Raw genomic sequence first — 20,497 nt, 5'->3', positions numbered from 1 at the left:
GGACGGGAGGGGAGGGGACGGGAGGGCGATACCGGGGCGGGGAGAGGCGGCGGCGCGGCTCGGGGCAGGCGGCAGGGGACGGGCGCTGCCGAGCCGGGAGACACCGCGGCGGCGGCCGCCGCCGAGTCGGGGCATCCTTCCTCCTCCACCTCTTCCTCCCTCCCTCCTCCTCCTCCTCCCCTCCCCGCCCCCCGCCCTTCCCCCTTTTTCTTTCTCTCCTTCCCCGCCGTCCGCCGGGGCCGATCGCTATCGGCAGCCGCGACCCGGGGCGTTTCCGCGGCGGCCGCCACCGAGGGCAGAGCCGGCCCCTCCCTCCCTCCCCGGCCGGGACCGGGGGACCCCCCCCCTGCCCGCCCCCCGCCTCCGCCCCTCGCCCGGGGCTCGGCGGAGAGGGCCCGGCCGCGGCCCCGGCTCGGCTCGGCTCCCCGGCGGCGGCAGCAGCACCGGGCTCAGCGAGGATGTCGGGCGGCGGCGGCAGCCGGGAGGAGGAGCGGCGCAAACTCGCCGACATCATCAACCACTGGAACGCGAACCGGCTGGACCTGTTCGAGATCAGCGCCCCCACCGAGGTGAGCGACCCCCGGCTGTGTGTCTGTGTCCCGGGTGGCCCCGGCACCTCCACCGGGGCACGGCTCGGCTCGGCCCGCCCGGAGGTGCAGCACCGCGCCCGGGCCTGGCCGCGCCCGCCGCCGCCCCCCGGCCTCCCGGGGGGGCTCCGCGGCCTCTGCCCCTGCCCGCGGGGGTCGGGGAGGGGAGCGGGGAGCCCCCAGTCGCCCGCGGGCACCTCCGGAGGGTCCCCGTGTGTGTGTGTGTGCCCGCAGCCCCCCGGCACGGGCAGGGCAGCCGGGGCCTTTGTGCTCGGTGCTGCCGCGGCTTTGTGCGGGCAGCCAGCCCCGGCCCGGCGACCTGCCCGGCCCGGCCCTGCCCAGCCCCGGGGGGGGGGGGGGGGGTGGGCGTGCGGGAGCCCCCGGCAGCGGCAGCAGGTCCCCGGTTCACGTGTGGCCGTACCGGAAAAACACAGCGGGTCGTTTCTTCCCGGCGAAATGGGCGTTTCCAGGGGTTGAGGCTGGCTGAGTTTACTTTTAAAGAAAATATATTAAAAATAACAGGCCGTGCCCCGCAGCGCAGCCCCCCCTCCGGCGTGGGGGTCCGTCACGCGTGTGCCCACGGCAGGAGGAAGAGGAGGAGGAAAGTCACACTTGCTCCTGGCCTGGCCCTGATCCGGGTTGTTTATTAACACAAGTCTCCGGTGAACCGTGGAGTCTTGGCCTCGCAGCCTGCTCCCGCGCCCGGGCTGCTGGGCCAGCCACGGAAAAGTCTTGGGTGCGACTCCACGTTCTTGTTTTTTTTTTTTTTTTTTTTTTTTTTTTTTGCTCTGTTTTGTTTTTTCAGTCACAATAGCTTGAAAACGAGTGCCCTGGACGTTTGCGGTGCTGGTTGCACGCCGCTTCCTGAACGCTGGCCGAGGGCGGTGAGGTGGTGCTTGCACCTTGCGCTGCTCGCCCTTGCGCTGGTCGTGCTGCTCGGGTTTTACGGATCCTGCTGTTAGCTGGCAGTCACTTCTTCCGAAAATTGGGCTGATAATAACCCAAGGGAGCCTCCACGGTTGTGTTAGAGAAGACTGTTGTTGTTCTGGAGCTGCAGGTTGGCGGCTGGCTGTCTGCGGCCAGCTTGTTGCCTGGGTCATGCACTTGTCCACTGCCCATACCTTCTGACTCCAACCTCTTTTCTTTGCCTTTGTGAGAAGTTGTACTTCTGTCCTGTTGTAATAGCAGGCTTAACAAACGTTACCACGCTTTAGCTCAGCCTTGCGTGTTTGTCATTCTGAACTAGATTTTGCACAAAAGCTCTCAGCCTCGTTGTAGTTACTATGGAAGGAAACATCGATTTTGGTTGCGCTAGCTCCACACTTCTGTGGTTTAAGCCTGTGAACCTGTGCAGGGGCATACTTACTGCTGTCAGCGATGACATTTATTTCAGTTGAACTACTGATAGTAAAAATTAAGCGCAGGGATATCTCTGAATATCTGAGCTTTTTAGAGCCCTGCGTCTAACGACTTCTGATAAGACTGCAGGTGTCTACAGTAAAGTGACAGTAACACTTTCAGAGTAAAGTATATTTTCCTTCCAGATAATTACGATGTACAAAAGCTCACACTTGTCTCACCATTACGCGGAGCTGATGCAAGTTTGGCAATATTTTCAACCCAGATGATGGTGTGATTGACTTGCGTGCTATTTATCAGCTCAAATAAAAGCCCTTCTACCAGACTGCTTGAGAGATGCCAGCCCTCTTGTTTTCCATGCTGTTTCTGGCTCAGCTTGGAAATAAGGCACGTTGTAATTACTGCAGAGGCTGCAGCAGGTGTAGCTTCTGTAAAGACAGAGTGGCTTGGATGTGGCTTTTGCTCGGGTGTACCTGATCCGGCTCTGGTTGTGTCGCTTTAAGCTGTTCAGGCTGTTGGCAGGCTGCGTTGAGGCGGCAGCGAGCACGTGCCAGCGCTGCGAGCTGTCACCCAGGAGCTCCTGGTTGTATATATCATGTTCTGAATATTGAGACCTGCTGCCTCACAGTCATTCTCCAGGCATCCCTTCAGTGTAAACAGTCTGCCTTAAGTGACTTCTCCTTTGAGTTTCCTGCGTACAGACGGTAGGCATTTCCAGAGGAGCTGACCTCTTCCTTAACAGTAGGGTTTAAAGTAGGTTTTATGTATTCCAAAAAGAAAAGTGAAATCTAATGTAAAATGTTCCCAGTCCATTGGGTCCTTGAAGCAGCAAGGACGCATGTGGCCCATAGTCAAGGAGTATGTGACTTCATTTTGGATGTCTAGAGTAGGGTTCTGAACCTAGTTTAAGTGTGTGATTGTTTTTCAGGGAAATACTTCATGAAATGAATCAGTCTGAATTCCTGTTAATATTTCATTGTGTGGACTGGCCCTTGGGGATTAGGTATCCACTTCTCTATTTGCCTCTCTTCAGAGTTAGGCGTGAGTTATTTCTTAGAGCATACTGCCGGTGAGATAGTGGGAAGCAAGAGCCTCGGGTAGGGCGTAGAGTTGAGTTGTATTACTAATTTTCTCCTAGCTTGTTATGTGATATGAATAGCTGAGTAAGTCATTCAGTGCTACTTTTCCTGAGCAAAACAGGGAGTGGGGGAACTTCTGTTCAGTGGTCAAAACTAGGTATTTTTCTTTCTGTGAGAGAAGAAATGTGAGTCTTCTTGGGAACAAGGGTTTCCTATCTACCTCCTGATGCTTTTGCTGAAGTCACATGTGGGCTCATGCTTGAGAGCAAGATAATTTTCATGTTGTTAGGCTTTTACCTATTTTAACACTTGTTGCTGCTGTGAGAAATCTGTGAATAGTTTGCATTCTGTTCGTTCTGAAGACTTTTTAATTCAGAAATTAGTTGAGAAGCAGCTCTATGGCTTGAGGGGCTTGTAAATGAATAAAGTCAAAGTTTTGGTTTTAAAGTTTTAGCAGCTACCAGTCGTTAAACTCCAGTCTTGTCCAGAGTGGTGCTAGGTACAGATCCTTGCTGAAGGGCTGTGAAATGCTGAGTAATTTAAACTTCATTAAAGCAAGCTTTATTGTCTCAACTTTAAATGATGAGACAGCTACTCACTTCAGCAAGACTAAAAAAGATACAGCAGGTTTTTGGGAAATGGGGGCCGAATCATGTTTTTGTAGATAACAATCAAATTGGAAATGAAACAGTATGTTAATCATTTTCTTTAAATCTGTTTCCCCTTTCTGTTCCACTTTCTCCTTGTCTTTCTCTGCAGTATTACCAAGTTTTTGGATGCTTTTAATATTTGGCTTGCTTTTTCCCTTCTTTTGGCCAAGAATGGAAACACAGTAAGAAATCTTCAGACCTTTTGCGATAGGAAATAAATCGAGATTTTGATCTTGATTTAAGTCTTAGGTGATTATAGTAACCAAAGTTTCCAAATGGGAAAAACTTTGAACTAATGACTTGATAACAAGTGTATGATGTTCAGAAGCTTGTAGATTTAAAAAACAAACAAACAAAAACAAAACACCAAAAGGTGTATAAATGATTTTTTTTTAATGACATTGCTTACTGGAATTAAGTGATTGATTATATAAAATGTGTATGGAGGCTTTGGGTGAGAGTGAGGAAAGCAAAAGCATTGGAGACCAGTGCATTTATCACTCTCAGATACAATAAGCGTAAATCTTCTGAAAGCCAACAAAAGATTTGTTGGTTTAAGATTCCATACATCAAATGGGCATTTTAACTGTTGTTGATCTTAATGACAACATACAGTTTCATCTTTAATGTATGCTTTGGTAATTGCATAAGAGAAAAAGAGAAGCACTATGTTTTTCTGAACATGGTTTGTGGATGAGGAATGAGAGTAGTTTTGTTGTTTTTGAGAAGGATGCTTTTTAGAATGGCTGGGGTTTTTGTCATAATTCCCTGAGGGCTCAGGGGTTGTTGTCAGAAGCATTGATTTGTTGTTGTTTCATTTTCTGATGGAGAAAGGTTTTCTGAACTGATCTAATATACCCCTGTACTAACAGATGTAGAAAAGTCTAATAAAAAACCTCAGAGAAGTAACAGGCTTTGTATTGAGAATAATTCATAATAGCGTATTTAACTTTTAAATGGCCATAGTTTAAAGCAAAACAAGCCAGAAAGCCCTACATGAAGAATTTCAGTGATTTTATTTTATTTTTTACTGGAAAACAACTTGTGTAGGCACAGCAGCAAGGTACTAGGAATAACTCTCCAGCTCCTCAGTACGGGGGTGTTTCTTGGGTGTCATCTGGTGTTTGTTTCTTTGTTTTGTTTTTGATACTGACTTCCCCCATCTACTGGTACTGTAAATGTATTTGGTCTAGTCAGTACATTTTAAATTCTTTTCACAGGCTTTAAATACAAATAAGTAATCTATTTAAGGAAGGTGTTTACACAGTGCAGCAGATAACAGGATATATTAAGGTTGATACAGTTTTTGTGTTTATTCTTTGGATTCAGATCTGATTCTGCTTCACAGAATGTTGCAAATAATTATCGTAGGGATGCCTGGTATATGCTTAAGTTTGTAGTCTCCTCAGAATAGTTAATGCAAGCTGGTTGTTCAAATCCCATTAAAGCAGTAAGAATTTGGAATCTTTTAAGTTTTAAAACCCCTGCAGATTCCTATCTGCATGGTTGCTCACCCATTTGCTTTTAAAAATCTGTCTCTGTGACTTTGAAACAACTCATGTTTTAAGATTGGGATTACCAATGACTGCCTATCGCATTTGGGGGGAGAGTGGTAGTGGAAGTGCAAGTCTGAAGCTAGGTAATCATCATATAAGTGGGAAAGATGCTTGTGCTTTCTCCATGCTTTGGATCCCACAACTTCCAGTAGATTTTAGTGCAGCTCTGCAAACTGTATGGGTACTAAGAAGCCGATGAACAGATCTGACAATGAGATCTACGATGCTATCTCTTTAAGTGTACCAAACCCATAATGTGGAAAATAAATTGCCTTTGCTACAAATGTTTAAGGTAATATTTAGACAGTCTGGAAAGGTGTCCTGGAAATTTAAAGGGCTGATGACCGCACTGTTTAACAAGTAGAATATATTCAGATTATCCCTAAACAGGCACAGTTAAAGAGGAGGTTAAAACACTGAAGCATTAGTTATAGGTTAGCAATTTCTAATTGTAGCTTACTCGGATTGTTGACTTCTGCTTCTGCATTAAAATGTCTGAAGAAAAGAAATCATGGGCAGAGGTCTTCTCATTTGCATTAAAAGTACTACTTGGAGATCAGTTCTGCTTTAGCTGAGTAAAAGTGAATAGTCTGTCTTTACAAATGAAATATAATTGCTGCTATCTAGAGGGTGATAATGAGTTTGGACTAAGATCTTGACCATAATCTACAGACAACAAACATAATAGCATGGAAATATTTTTCTTTTAGGAAGAAGCTTTGTGCTATGCTTTTAGCATTCCTTATTTAAGTTATTCCTTGACTTAGCAGCTAATTAGGTCCATATGATTCAGACATACTGGCTTTAAGAATTCCCTCCTGATGTGTGAATCTGTTGCCTGAGTAAAATGCCATTGACAAGCATCATTTTCTGATTGAAGAAAGCCTACCCCTCTGGAAATGCCAGGGATTTACTTTGTTTGTGTAACTGTGCTTTTTCTGACAAAACTCTCTCTCTTTCAGAAGGGTTAAAACAAAATAAATGGAAAACACTTTAATTATGTTTGTGGACAAACTTGCTTTATAAATGACAAAATTTCACCTTTTCCCGTAAGAAATACCCATCCAAGTGGCATAAGGAGGACTAAAACTTCGATGGAAGGTGTTAAAATTTGACATGAGCTGATGTTTGTGATAAGGTTGTAGATCATGAGAAAGCACTGTTATAAATGAAGGGAAATAGATTATGGCAGTCCAAAATTCAGAGCATTCCATTAAAGAATAACTTCTGGTTTTGGCCAATGTTTCTGTTGAAGATGGAGTTGAAAATCACAGTATGAATTAATAACCCCAATGTTATGATAAACTTAAGTGAAGTCAAACTTAGCAGACATTCCAGATAAGTCATGGAGTGCTTGCTCTCTCTTTCAAAATGTAGAACTTCAAACTAATGCAAGCCTCTTCTGGAGTACACTTGAGTAAAGCACTGCTTAGATAATTCGGGGCGTTGGGAGACTTGGGGCTAGAAAAAAATACTTATAAAATACATTTTGAGCAATGCTTATTTCAGTGAGTAAAGATGTATGGGGTTTTATTTTGTGGAAAAGACTTGAACCTGTTAATTTCTGCTGTTAAGGCTGTTGCATTGATTTTGGCCATCTTTTCTTCTTGCAGAATGATTTTTAAAATAGTTGCTAGTAGCTAAATGCTATAGCATTTTAGGAGGATAGTTTTATAACTGAGTATAAAATATCAACATAGTCAGTGATTTCAGTAACTTTAATATATTCCAATAACGTTAATTGCTTCAGTAATTAAGACGAAGACAAGTGGGCAACACATATTGCATTATGTGTAGCTCATAGCAGAGTTAAGTATTGCAGTGTAACCAACGAGCATGGAGTTTCTGCTGTACAGTTTTGTACAAGACTTGATTAAATAACGTTGAACATGCATTTCACTGCAAATTTTTTGAGGTTTGTGTAGGAATAGACCACGATGCATTTCTTTTGCTGAATGAAGTGCAAGTTCATTAAAATGGAAAGTACTCAAAGGCCAGTGCTTTTTCTGAATTTTGGTTTTCCTTTGCTTTCTTTTCTCTCCATATGTTCATTTCCTTGTCTCCTTCCATGTTCCTTTATTTCAAGGAAGGAAATGTAACATTTTCCCAATTTGCATCAAGATTCTACTTTTATTATTTGCTAAGCAATCAAGAATGTGGTAATTGAATGAGAAATTTACAGTACCGACACAATTTTTTGGTGTTTTCATTCAGTTCAGTGGCCTCTGTAAATCAAGTGTTCAAATCTTTTCCAAGTTGTTGCTATTGTGTTTTTTCTGTAGCCAAGCTGTATATCAGAGCTGGCTCTTTTATTGCCTTGGCCCCGTAGTTGTAAAGATAAAATTAAGATTGAAATATTCTTTCAATCAAGATAAACCAAACTAAGTGTTAGGTGGTTTTTCTGGTTATATATGTGACTTAACTCATAAATCATGTTGCCAAAGTTTATACACTGCACTTTTTTTCCCCCTGTAATCTTTAACTGTGGATAAAGAACTGCTTTTTTGTGACTGTACCTATCCAGAAGTTTGGTAATCCAAGATGAAGATGGGAGGCAACTGAGATGAAACTCTATTGATGAAAAATAGTTCAGGTCTAGCAGTAACACTCTGTCTTCATGGACCATATCATGCCTTGGAAACTCCTGCATAATGAGCAACTTTTGTATGTTCGTAGCAACTTCTTGCAGTGGGAGGGTAAGTATTCCATGTGGTTAGTTGCCCACGATCATCTAATTGCACTGCCTTTCATGACTGTCTGGTTTGGTTTTCTTGTAAGACTGAAGGATCAGATTTGACGTGAAGTCCACACACGTCCTTGTTGTCTTTCTTTTAGTACTCACCTGGGTTGCTGACACCTAGGTGGCTTTTACTTTTTTTCTGCTGGGGTGTGTAAATTGGTAAAAACGTTCTGTGTAGTACTTCAGGATTATGACCATCTACCTCTGTTACAGGTTTTAGTCTGAAGGTGATCTGCAGTGAAATGCTTGGTGCAATGCTGCATTTCTTGACCTTCTGTAGAGCTGCTCTCTTTCCTCATGTATTCACCTCGAAGTTAGGCCCTTAGCTCAGCTCCTCTTCAGATCATCTAGCCTGAATATTTCTTACTAGTGTGTCTTTAACGTGCATTTCTTACTGGTTTTTGAATCTCCTCATATAAGTTGAGAAGTCTGGTAGTAGAATTTATGATTGTCCTGATGAAGATTACGTATTACTCATCTTGTATAAGTTCATTGCTCTCATTTTGTTCCAGTCACACTTTTGAGAGCAGAAATTGCAAATCATCAGCTTTTTTTTTTTTTGTTCAGTTTTGTTTTTTTTAATGGTACATCTTGGTATGTCTTAAGAGTAATTATTGATGAATTTCTGATTTTACTTGCATACTCTGAGTAGAAGATGCACTAGTCTTTAAAAAAATAGTCAGGAGTTCTTGTAGTAATTCTATTCAATGACATTAGAAAACCTTCTGGTTTGTGTTTTGAAGTGGAGTGCATGTTTGAATATATGATTCGTAATGCCAGGTCAACTCTTAGGTAAACATTCTAGAAAAGGTTTTGTGAAGTACAGCGCTGGTTGCTATACAGTGCTGGCACGGTGAAACAAAAGTGATGTTGTGTGTTAGTGGCTTCAGGGTTTGATTTGTTTGTTCATTGTTTAACACAACTCGAGTTGTTTTCATTTCCTCAACTAGAACTGAGGAATATGAAAACTCCTGCAATAACTTACTGTCTGGTGCTAGATTTACAGTTTATTGATCAATTGTCTTAAGACTTGCCCTTGATGAATTGTGTCCCAGGGCATGGCTGAATTTCTGGTCTGTTGCATAATGAAAGCACCTTTATAAGGGGAAAAAGTGAAAGAATTGTTTGTCTGTTGGCCAAATAAATACTGTTGTCAAAGTATGTTGCCCATAGCAGTATCTATGAACTAAAGCTTCAATGCCCAGTTCTTTCAAGCACTGGAGGAGTGGCTTAGCATAGCTTTCTCTTTTTCAGACAAGTCCCCTTGTCATTCCACCTTTGGGTATTCTCTTACAGGCAGAGACACAACTTAATTGGAGTGTCATGCTTTTCCATATATGATCATTGTGTTGCTGACAAAACGCAGTGGAAGATCAGAATCCCCCTTCTCAGTGCAGATTAGAGGCTGCTGCATAGCCAATGGTTGGGGAAAAGAGTTCAAACAACAAAGAAAGCCTCTCCTCCCACAGTGGCTACAGCAACAAAAGGTCCCCTTCTCCCTCTGCCCTCCCAGAAGCTGCTCTGCTTTGAGCAGTGCAGCAGTTTGAAATTAAAATCTAATAATAATAAAAAAGCTTTTAACCTTCTTGTTGTTTTCAATTTTAGTAAAAGCAATTATTCTAGGTGCTTCATTTCAAAAGCATCAGCACAGTGCTGTCCATGATTTCCTGGACAGGAAAACGCATATGTAGAAACAGACCAGGTTGTACAAGGTTCTGTTTAGGAAAGTTTGCATTGATAATATTTTCTTTATAATACAGTTTCTTTTACGTTGAGAGATCTGGAGAAATCTGTCTTACATGCACCTTCTCTCACCCAGATACACACACACTTAGATATATCAGTAATACTTACAGTGTTTGGATTATATCCAGATATTTCGTACTACTTGTAGAATATCTGGGATTTTATTAGGAAACATGTAAGTTGTTTCCATGTAAAGTGTTAGTCTTACTGAATATGAATACTACCAATTTCCAATGTGGACAGATGGGAATTTTAAGATTTCTTTAACACCTACTGTATGCATTCTGACAATTCGAAGACTGAGATATTTTTCACATCTAGAGAAGGAAAATAATTTGGTATTTGTGATGGAAAGACAATGCTAACGAGAACATTGCTCAATCCTGCTAATTGGTTATGGTGGATTGCTTATATATCGACTGCTGTATAGTGGGGAAACTAAAAAGTGGAATTACTTAAGACTGTTGTATTTTGTGTTCTAATTCTTTTGCTTTGTTGAAGTCTTTGGTTAAAAAACAAACAACTGTTTCCTTTCAAAAGTTTTTTTGAGATGTTCTAACAAAGACCTTCTTTCTTTTGTAAAAGAGAGATACTCGAATACTTTTGATTAAATTCTCCAGAAATACTGAAATGGCATCTATTGTTAAGAGTTGTTTTTTTGTTGTTACTGTAGTGCATCAAGGATTATTCCAAGAAATTCAGCTGCAGTGCCCATAACAAACTGTTTTCAGGCAGATAAGGATTGGTCTCTTTTTTCATAGCATACATATCAATAAAGTAATTTTATGCACTGACTATTGGCATATTCACTGAAGCCATTTAGAAACATCCAGTGGCGTGATTATCCTAAAGTGTTGAAATAGTTACGTTCCCAGTGAGTGTTCAAGATGTGAGCTGGATTTGAAATTTCTTAGGTATTTTAGCCGTTTAGTGGGAAAAATGTGGAAGAAGAGAGAGATTGTCTTTATTCTTGAAACTTTGTCAGTGGGAAAAAATGTTTGCTTTTTATCACCGTTACCTTTTGATTTCTGTCTATATGTATTCAGTTTTTGACTAAAGTTGGTCTGTGATGATTTTACAGTATTTAAATTTTATAACGTTCAAAACTTTAGAAGAATTTTCCAAAGTAGTAATGAAGAAAATCCCTTAATATGATACCGTCTTGTATCCTCAGAATTAGTTTTGAAAGAGCTGCTAATTCTTCTTGCTTCCAAATAAATTGTTTGCAGTCTACTACAAACTCCATAATTCTTCTGTTTGATCAATTCTTCCTGAGGCTTCAACTCAAAAAACCAGTGCATCAAGTTTGTAAGATAAACCGACTTTGAAAACTTTGGCTTCCTTCTCAAAGAAATACTCATTCATCTTGAGTGACAAGTGTCAGGGAGCATTGCAAAACTTGGACAGCATTGTACCAACTTGAAACAGTCGCATGCTAAGTATTGTACGGCACTCTGATAATGAAGTCTGAGGTTTGTTGAAACCTGCTGAAACTCGGCACTTACCTGAAGGGTCTGGTTTTGGTGTTCCATGTTTGTCTCCAGCTCTTTGAGCATCCTTGTGTGCATGGATGCTCATAGGTACCCGTGCACATCATTACAAATGCACTGTTCAGCTCTCTCAGTACGAGCCTGCTTAGGACACTTCTCTTCCACGCTTCCCTCCGTGCTGCTGGGAAGATAAGCTTGCACCGCTGAGAAAAATTCTGTTCTAACCAGCTCAGAGGTGTTTGGGGTTGTACTCACAGCAGTCAGACTAGAGCTAGCTTTTGCCAAATCGTGAGGATAAGCAGGGTGGTTCTTTCTGGTGCACAATGGCCTTGGTGTTCGCTCTGATCCCTGACAGGCATGACTTTTTTCCTAGTTTTGGGTCCCTTCTGAGGTAACACCATGACAGTATCAGAGTATTTTATTCCTCAGCTAAACGTTCGTCTGGATTGCATCTTGGGAAGACTGCACGTAGAATGAAATACCGGAATATTTCTGTTAGCTTTATACACTTAATTTCTGAAGTAAAATATTGAAGAACCATGCTTTTTGGCATGGCTGATATGGATGCTTAAGCAATCTTAAGCCTTTCCTATCTTCAGTAGCTGTAAAAGAGGATGAATAATGTTTATGTACATACTCTGTCTACAACCCCTTCTTCACCCAACTCTCATAACTTCTGATGTTCAGAAAGAAAGATGGTAGCGTGTTGCCTTCTTTCCATCACTGCCACCCAATTGCCATCAAATGGGTTGCTTTCTGCATCTCGGAGCTGTCCGTCTTTTTCTCTTCCAGGTATATGGTGGTGGTGATGGTGAAAGGCAGGGATGCTTTTTTTTTTTTTCTGCTGCTGTTCAGCAGTTGCTTTGACCTCATTCTTAGCACTTTCACAGCGTTCAGAGGTACTGAGTAGTAGCAGTTAATTTGTATGCTGACATTTGTTATGGCTTTCAGAAACTTTGGCGAGCCTTTTCTCTTCATTATCTTCCATTCCCAATGTCTGGTTGGTGCTAAATGATGACATTTTAATTGGTGCTTAGTTTATTTCAAAAGTTCCTTTCCTTACATACATGAGATCTAACTGAAATGAAAAAGACATTTCACAAGTTGAGATCCTGCCAAAGCTTACCCCATTTGTTGGGAAAAGCTGATCACTTGCCATATACGAGTGGAATTTTTCTGTGTTACTGAGCTTTCCTGTTCATATATGTCAGGACTAAACAACATGCTGTAGTCTACTTCTTTCTATATGTTGAGTAATGATTTAAGTGTTTCATAGGTAGAATAGCTGTGATGGTTATTTTTGTGGGGTGAATGGTTTTTGGGGGTATTCTTTTTTTTTGGTAATGAGTAATTTTGAGTCTGTAATTCAGGAGAAGAGGCAAATAATCAAAAATGTTTGGAAACCATTGATATTACTGATTGTTTTGCTTAGAATGCTTCCGAAAGATGCTATTAAACAAGATGAGATTTAAATCATCCGTGACTTCTATTTGTTTGCAGATGTGGCCTTCTCTTAATCTGTCTTGTTTCTTTAAAAGACATCTAGCATTCTTACTTTGTTGTAATGGCTACAGGACAATAGGATGGGAAAATAGCAGTGCATATACATGAAGTAACATGCTGAAAATGATGTAGCAAATTTGGTTACTACAGAGCCAGAAATAGAAGCCAGATTTTATTTGTGTATGCAGTCTGCTATTTGCTAGGTCACAGTAATTTGAGATTTCATCTTTTAAAAAAGGGGCCAAAAAGAGTTCTTCACATTTCATTTGTCCCATCCCAGTTAAGTCTTAAGCTGACTTGTATGGCATGGTTGAGAATGCCCCTCTTCTTCATTTGGTACCTCCATACAGCGTGAAAAATATTATGCATCTTCATAGAAAACTTGAATCATCTCAATCTTTGTTTTTATTTCTTTGTTTCTAAAATACTTAAATATCTAACTTACGTGAGGTGGTCTTATCTTGGTAAATTGGTAAGTGGTGATTTTTGAACTTGCTGAATAATTTTTGTTCTTCAAACATGTAACTTTTTGGTATTCAAGCTGCTAGGAAAATAATAACCTGTTAATTAAGACAAATATATACATTTTATTAATGTTTTTAAAGTGATCTCAAATACAGAAGAAATTCAAAATCCCCAAAAGATTTGTAATTGTAAAACAAAAGAAAAAAAAAAAATCAAAACTCCTTGCACTAGTTACTCAAAGTACCTAATATTAAAGAAGGTGCGCTTCTCATTGCGGATAATAGTTTTTTTTTAAAAAAAGCACGTACATTCTTAGTTAACACCATATGAAGTAAAACATCAAATACAGATTTTTTTTTTTTTTTTGGGGGGGGGCGTATTGTACCAATAAGCCTGGAAAAATTTGCAGTCTGCAGAAATAAGAAAAGGAAACAGTAGTTAGCATACACTGCACTGGGAGAGATTATTGATTGCTGTTTAAATGAGAGAAAAAGGGGCTAGAAGTGCATCCTACTTTAAACACCCTTCCACTTCTGTCTACTGCAGTCTTTGTTTCTTTACATACTTTTTTCCAGGTCATCTTTTCATATCTTGTGACACACTCAGTCACTAACAAGAGGTTAGACCTGTCTTTCAGCACAACTTCACAGTTGTGTTAATTCCAATTTGCTGCTAGGATTCTTTGGATAATATCTTCAGTTAAAGCCTAAATTGTTTCGCAGTGAGTCAGAAGATACTTGAAATCTTAAAGGGTAGTATCGCCTACATTAACTATGTTTTAATATCTGAGTAAGCCAAACCGAGTTACTAAATGCTTTTGTAATCTGAGCCTGTTTAAACTCGAAATACTCCTGTTCACGGTTAATCATCTGCATTAATGTTTGTATTGTAACTTGTCCTTGGTTCACGTGCCGCTGAAATGACAGCCCTTTGATAAGAATAAAATTAAGGTTATTTAATAGAACTGTACTTTAGAGCAAGGAAATGTTTGAAAGTAAGCAAGCAATTCATTTTTAGTCTTTGTAGTTTTTGCAATGAAAGGTGGGAGTTTCTTAGCTGAAATTAACTGAATGTCTAAGTCATGTAACTGACTGCAAAAATAGCTACTGGGCAGAAGTGCACCACTTACCGAGAATAGGAATTTGTGTACAATAGCATTGGGAAACACTTCTGGTGACTCCTGATTAACGTGGCTGCAGAGACCGGTTTTGCTAATCCAGTGCTACGTGATAAAAACTGTAATTTGTCGTCTTCTAGAATAAATTCTTAAAATAGGAGCCGTGTTTAAAAAAAGCCCTACTTGCTCTTTAGTAATCAAATGTGCCAAATAAAGGGTGAAATGTAAAGGGTGGATTCCCCAGTACAAAGGTTCTTTCCTGACTGGGTAAGTGTTTTTCACCTTATGTAATTTTAAAAAGCCTTTCAATCAAAATCACCTTTCAAAACCTTATTGAAAGGCATACGTTGTATGTTCAGATTGAAAAGTATTTCAAACGGTTTCGTCCCAAAGCTGAAGTATATTTCAGAGCTTTTGAATTTTTGAAGTAGTGAAAAATAGTTGTAAAAAAAACTTTGCCTTGTTTTAAAAATAAACAAATAGGTTCTGGACTTGGTTATTATCAAAACCTGCTTTTTGAGATCAATTTCTTCTAGAAACAGTCATGAAAGTGTTCATTGCTTTGCAATGTAAACTTGCCTGATGATAAAGAATGAGTCCTTCATGACGCGGGAAGTTTTGTGTGTCTAAGCTCAGTATTTGTTGATCACAGCTTTAAAAAAGTGTATGCTGAAATTCCTGTTTCGGACTGAGGTTGCAAGTAATCCATCTGACTCTTCAGTATGGTTCTGCCCAAATGGGAGCGGTTGCATAATGGAGACCGGTATCCTTGCAGGGAAAACTGGACTTGTTCTTCTGTTGTTCTGTAGAACATCTGAAAAAAAAAATGGCTTTGGCAAAAAAAAATATTCTATTTCTGTTTGCTTTTCTGCTTCCCTTTAGCAACTTGAGACATTAAATAGCCTAAAATTTCAGGCTGAAGGCCTTGTGGAGCTGCCATTACTAGAAAATAACATCTTGAGGGGGAAGAATTTTTATAATTGGTGAGACTTCTTTATCATTTGGTTGTGTGTTTGTGCTCTAAAGGCACAAACGTATTTTGTAATATATGGCAGTTTGACTTCAGGACAGAAGACTTGAAATGTGATTGCTGTCTTACAGGATTAGTTAAACTAATTAGTCAACTTCATTATTCCTAGCTTCTGCTGTATACAATTTTGATCTTAAAAAAAATAATAATAATTCTGGACCATAACTTCTGGGACCTAAAACGTGTTGTCTCTTGGATATGCATTTGAAAGGTAAGAATCAAAAAGACGAACAAAAGAGCTGTTCTTTTCTTGACACTAAAAAAAAAAAAATCCTACTTTTTACATCATATTATTTATAAAGAAACCAATACAAAAAAATGGTTACATACTTGACTTCTGCATTGAGAAGTTCCATGCTTCTGACAGTGAAGATCATGTTTTTGTTTTGCTTGTCATTTTTGTGGACATTACCTATCTTTCAGACACACAGTGATAACCCAGTGACAACTACTAAGTATCAAAGTTGCTCTTAAAAGTCAACAAGGTGATCCAGATGTGAAAAATGTCAGTGGTGTGATCTATTGTGTTTTCTGTGGATGAGCTGTCACCTTGAGTGCTCTGGGTATCCAATGTACAGTTTAGAAACAACTTGTTCTTGACAGATTGAGAAATACCCCATTGTTTCTACAAGGAATTAGTGTTGGTCTAGTATCAAATGCAGGGGTGAGTATTTACCTGAGAGTTTTTTATCATGAAGTTACTTAGAATGACTAGGAAAATGTTTGTTTTTAGTGTAGTTGTTTTCTAGAACTGGTACTGTGAAAAATTCACGTGGTGCAGGACATAAACCTGCATCTTTCAAACAGTATCTCCTTTGTCACACAGCTGTCCTTATACAGTGGCAGGTAGAAAATAAAAGAGCATGACATTTTTTGATTGCATACAACTTATTAACTACAATTTATTAACTACGTACTGGTGTGAGAGCTAAATTCAGTTTGCAGAAGAGAAGTCTTACTTTCTGAATGTAATTTAAGGAGAGGTTGAAAGTTGGATTGAATGCCTAGTATTTTGAGATTGTTAAGGTCAACCACAAGTGTATAATATATTTTTTTTCCTTAAAATAAGACTTATCTACTTTCTGGATTATTTTTGCCTTTCTTCATTTTTTTTTTTTTTTTTTAAATGCAAGAGGAAGGTTGCTCATCCAACTCTTGTGGATTTTGTTCTTTTGTTTGTGGGAACCTGGAAAACAAAGACATTCTTTTTAATGTCTGAAGTTCAGATACATTTTGGGCCTGTTTCCATCCATGATGTATCCTTGTTTGAAGTGAATGAGTTGAGAAGTTTGAAACCAGACTGTTAATATAATTAGACTACTGTTTCTTCGTTCTTCTTGTAATCTCTCCTGTCTTGCTTTGCTCCACTTTCCTTTTGTTCCTGCTTTATTTTGTTCTTCTGATACTCTATTGCTTTGTGTGGTTCATCTTCAGAAGTTGTTCTGCTGTGATTAGCATGTGATTTTTATTTTTTTAAATAAAAATCTGTCTGAAATCCTCTGGTAAACAAGCATGTTCAGAAGTACCATATACAACATCAGGAAATCTCACCAGTTTGAGGATATGGGGCAGAATACTTCATATTTTGGTTTCTTTGAGCACATCTGCCTCTGAATCTCTGCCTTAAATTTCTGGGTGTGTCTTGCTTTTTCTGATCTTCCATTGCTTTATGGTTGTATAATCTTTCTTGAAGAATGAACGGGACTTACCTGTTAAAAGAATCATCCTGACAGCTACTGACAAGCTATTTATGTGATAAAGTATGTCTTTGTATCCTCAAAGGAAAAATGAGTTAGAGGCTAGTCTTAGTGCTGGTGAATAGAGTAAGTAAGCTTCTTTTAGAGCTGCAATATAGCTGATGATCCCTGAGATGATTTCATTTCCATCTGGTGTGGACTGCATTGCATTAGATGGAGAAACAACTTGAGATATGTAGCAGATCCACACATCTAGGTTTCAGCATCTTTAATATCTGTCAGCTGGACTTATACCTGAAGAGAAATTGGAAAACATTATGCTGCTACTGAAACTACCATGTTTATTTTTTTCATCCCTTGTGTCATGGCCCTTTCTGGGATGTATGTGTTGGGATATCTCAGTATCAGTGCTCTCCTACTGGTCTAGTCCTCGATTATTCTGTGCTTGGAGCTCAGCTTGTATTAACTAAGGATATCTACCTATCTGGCCGGTGTAATAATTAATGTTTTCTGTATGAGAATAATTTTGGAAAATTGGTCCAAAACCTGTCCTCAATGGATGTTTAAATAAGATCATAGGATAGGGATAGTTTGGGTTGGAAGAGACCTCAAGGAGGTCTGTAGTCCACTCTCCTGCTCAAAGCTGGGTTAGCCCTGAGGACTCTGAGGGCTTTATCCAGTGAGGTCTTGAAATCCCCCCCCAAAAACTGGCTACTACAGGCTCTCTGGGCAGCCTCCTGCACTGCTTGACTGTCATCATGGTGAAAAAAACTTTTCCATACATCCTCTTCTGCTCCAATTTATGTGCATTGTCTCTTGTCTTTCCACTGTGCACTACTTGGTGAAGATCCTTACTGCACCTTCTTGATGGCTTCCTAGATATTGGGGGCTGCTTTGTAGGTCTGCCTAAAGCCATCTCTTTTTCAGGTGGAACAAACCCAGTTTCTTCCAACTGTGCTCATAAGATAGTTTTCCATCCTTCTGGCTATCTTGTGGCCCTCTGCTGAACTTACTCCAGTTTCTCTTTTTCCTGTATCAGTGACACAAATCTAGACTGAGTAGAGGGGGGATAAGCGTTTTACTTGATCTACAGGCAGTAATCATGTTAACACAGCTCAGGATGCAGTTGGCCACTTTTGCCAGGGCATGCTTCTGACTCACCTTTTGCTTGGATACCAAGCAAAAGATCCACCAAGATCACCTGTTTCTTTTTAGCAGAGCTGCTCCCTGGCCAGTCACTGCTGAGTCTGTATTCTTGCAAGACATAACACCTTTCAGGGGCAGGGCTTTTGTCCTCATTAAACTCCATGGGATTCAGAAATGAAGGAGAATAAAAAATGCAAAACAAACAAAACATAAGAGCTCCACTCCAGAAAACACAAAGCAGAGAAGGGCAGGGGGATGCCACCACCAACCAAATTCACCTTGCCAGAACATCCCTTTTTGTGGGGATGTTCTTAGCACACTTAGCTATGTGCTTTGGATATTGAAATGTTTAGATGCTTTGTTGAAGTTGAGTACTTAAAGTACAGCTTTCTGCTACCTCTACTCTGCCCACCTCCTATGATCAAAAGTATTTTAATGTTTCAGGATATACTGTACAGATCCTTTGATATAGGCATATGTGGAGGGAACGAAGCTTATATGAGAGCTTTTGGGGGCAGAGATTCAACAAGATTTTAACATTGGACATGGTTGCACATTGTCTAAATCTCACTCTGCTCTGTTACTGTTTTCTGCTCCTGTATTTTCTCTTCCACAGGATTGGAAGCCTGTAGCAGTTACTGAAGTAGGTGCTTGCACTGAATGAGTTACACTAGACTTTTATTTTTTTTTTTTAATTTGTTGTTGATATGTCCTTATTGTAATATTTGCTTTTACTCCTCATTACTACTAGTTTTATAACTCTGTATTTTGTGCAGTACAGAGTGTTAACAAGCTATTTTTTCATATTGAATCTCTTGTTCTTTGTTTTGAATTCTGCTGTTGTGATACAGCTCTCTGCATGGTGTCTAAGAAAATCTTTAAATACAAGTGCGCGTTGCTTGGGGCAAGTGGTAGCTGCTCAATGTTTCCTCCATTTGTGATCTTTAAAAACAGAACTTCTGTCTATGAAACGTTAATTTTAACCACAGAAAGATCTTTTTTCATGGTATCAGAACTTCAAAATGTCTGGTATAGTTGGTTAGATATGGAGATTAGGCCAATTGCATGGAAATACAGCTATGCTGATAGTGTAACATTTTTCATTGAAACTAGTTCTTTAGAATTTCTTCTAAGTAGGCTATAATACTATCTGTCTGCAAATGTTTAATATTGCTATTTTTTGCTTCAATGAAATATTTTTACCATTAACATTTAAACCTTGAAACTTGGGTTTATGAACCTGTTAATTCTGTAAATGTTCCAAGGACAGTATTAACATGTAAATGTTAAATGTAAAACTGAAATAAGCCAAGCATGCAAAATCCCCCTGGATTCAATGTTAAATGTTACATGTTGGTATTAAACTTAAAGCTTTAAATCAACTTTCCTTGTTGTTATATTAGGACTATATAGATAGAAACTTGTTATCCATTCCATAAGTAGCTAAGTTTCTACTTCAGCTGATATCCCCCTGCTCTGGATGCTTGTTCTTAGATTTCTACCTATAAACATGGTTTAAAAGGTTCATTGCATGCTCCGGTCAGTCAGTAGGTCAGGACTGGTCTGTCTCAGAAGTTCAGAGATGACAACCTGGGGTTCATCAAGAATACTCTTCCAGAAGTCTCCTTTCATTGACGGAGGCTATTCATCTGAACACAGCTGCAGCTATGCATGGTAGAGAGAGGCTGTCTGTATTATGACAATATGAAACCTTAATGTTGAATAAACAAATTTGTGAAGGAAGCATTGAGTTGTACTCTATAGGATCTGTAGCCATCTGTTCTGTCAGTTCAAGGAATGAAGCTGCAGAGCTGCAGCTTTGTCTTAGTTAAAATACAGAAATGTATTACTTGTTATTAACTGCGTTATTCCAGGCCAGGTGTGAATAGGAAGGGTGAAGAAGAAAGCAGTAATGGGAAGAATGCTTACGTGATGATTAAACATCTGGATTTTCAGTAGCCATTGTTCCCATCTCCTCCTAGTTCCATACAACAACTTGTGTAATTGATCTGCCTGAACTGCCCTCTGAAACGTCCTTAGTCTTCTGTAAGCAGCCAGTGGCAGCTCTTGGTGAGGAAAGGAGCAAAGAGCCACAAAATGATGGGGCAGTATAAATTCAGTTGCTGACCTGTTGGAGTGGATTTGTTCTGATATTTAAATGAAAAGTGAGCAAGTAAATGACTGGCTATTTCAAACTTTGAGCACATAATCAAGTGAATCAATCGCACACTCATCCTTCAAATCTGCATTGAAATTAGAAGTAAAGCTTGAATTTTATCTTACTTGGTATCACAACAAAGTAACGATTCAAAATGTTCCATGTATTTTTAAA

General features: G+C 39.9%; 1 protein-coding gene across 25 annotated transcripts in view; it reads left to right on the top strand.

Moving 5' to 3' along the window:
- The first annotated feature begins 19 nt into the window (after positions 1 to 19).
- AFDN (afadin, adherens junction formation factor) overlaps positions 20 to 20,497 on the top strand; it is a 128,731-nt gene continuing 108,253 nt past the window's right edge. For 21 of the 25 annotated variants that reach the window (XR_004749109.1, XM_035320312.1, XM_035320307.1 and 18 more), the window contains exon 1: positions 20 to 569. Coding sequence is in view for 24 of the 25 variants with exons in the window: in XM_035320312.1 (XP_035176203.1) it covers positions 459 to 569 (111 nt within the window). In the remaining variant the exon portion in view is untranslated. The remainder of the gene's footprint in view (positions 570 to 20,497) is intronic. The other 4 variants (XM_035320318.1, XM_035320310.1, XM_035320313.1 and 1 more) reach the window with 1 other exon arrangement.

The sequence above is a fragment of the Oxyura jamaicensis genome, chromosome 3 (genome assembly GCF_011077185.1).
Source record: "Oxyura jamaicensis isolate SHBP4307 breed ruddy duck chromosome 3, BPBGC_Ojam_1.0, whole genome shotgun sequence".
Classification (NCBI taxonomy): domain Eukaryota; kingdom Metazoa; phylum Chordata; class Aves; order Anseriformes; family Anatidae; genus Oxyura; species Oxyura jamaicensis.
This window is presented reverse-complemented; position numbering and strand designations above follow the sequence as displayed.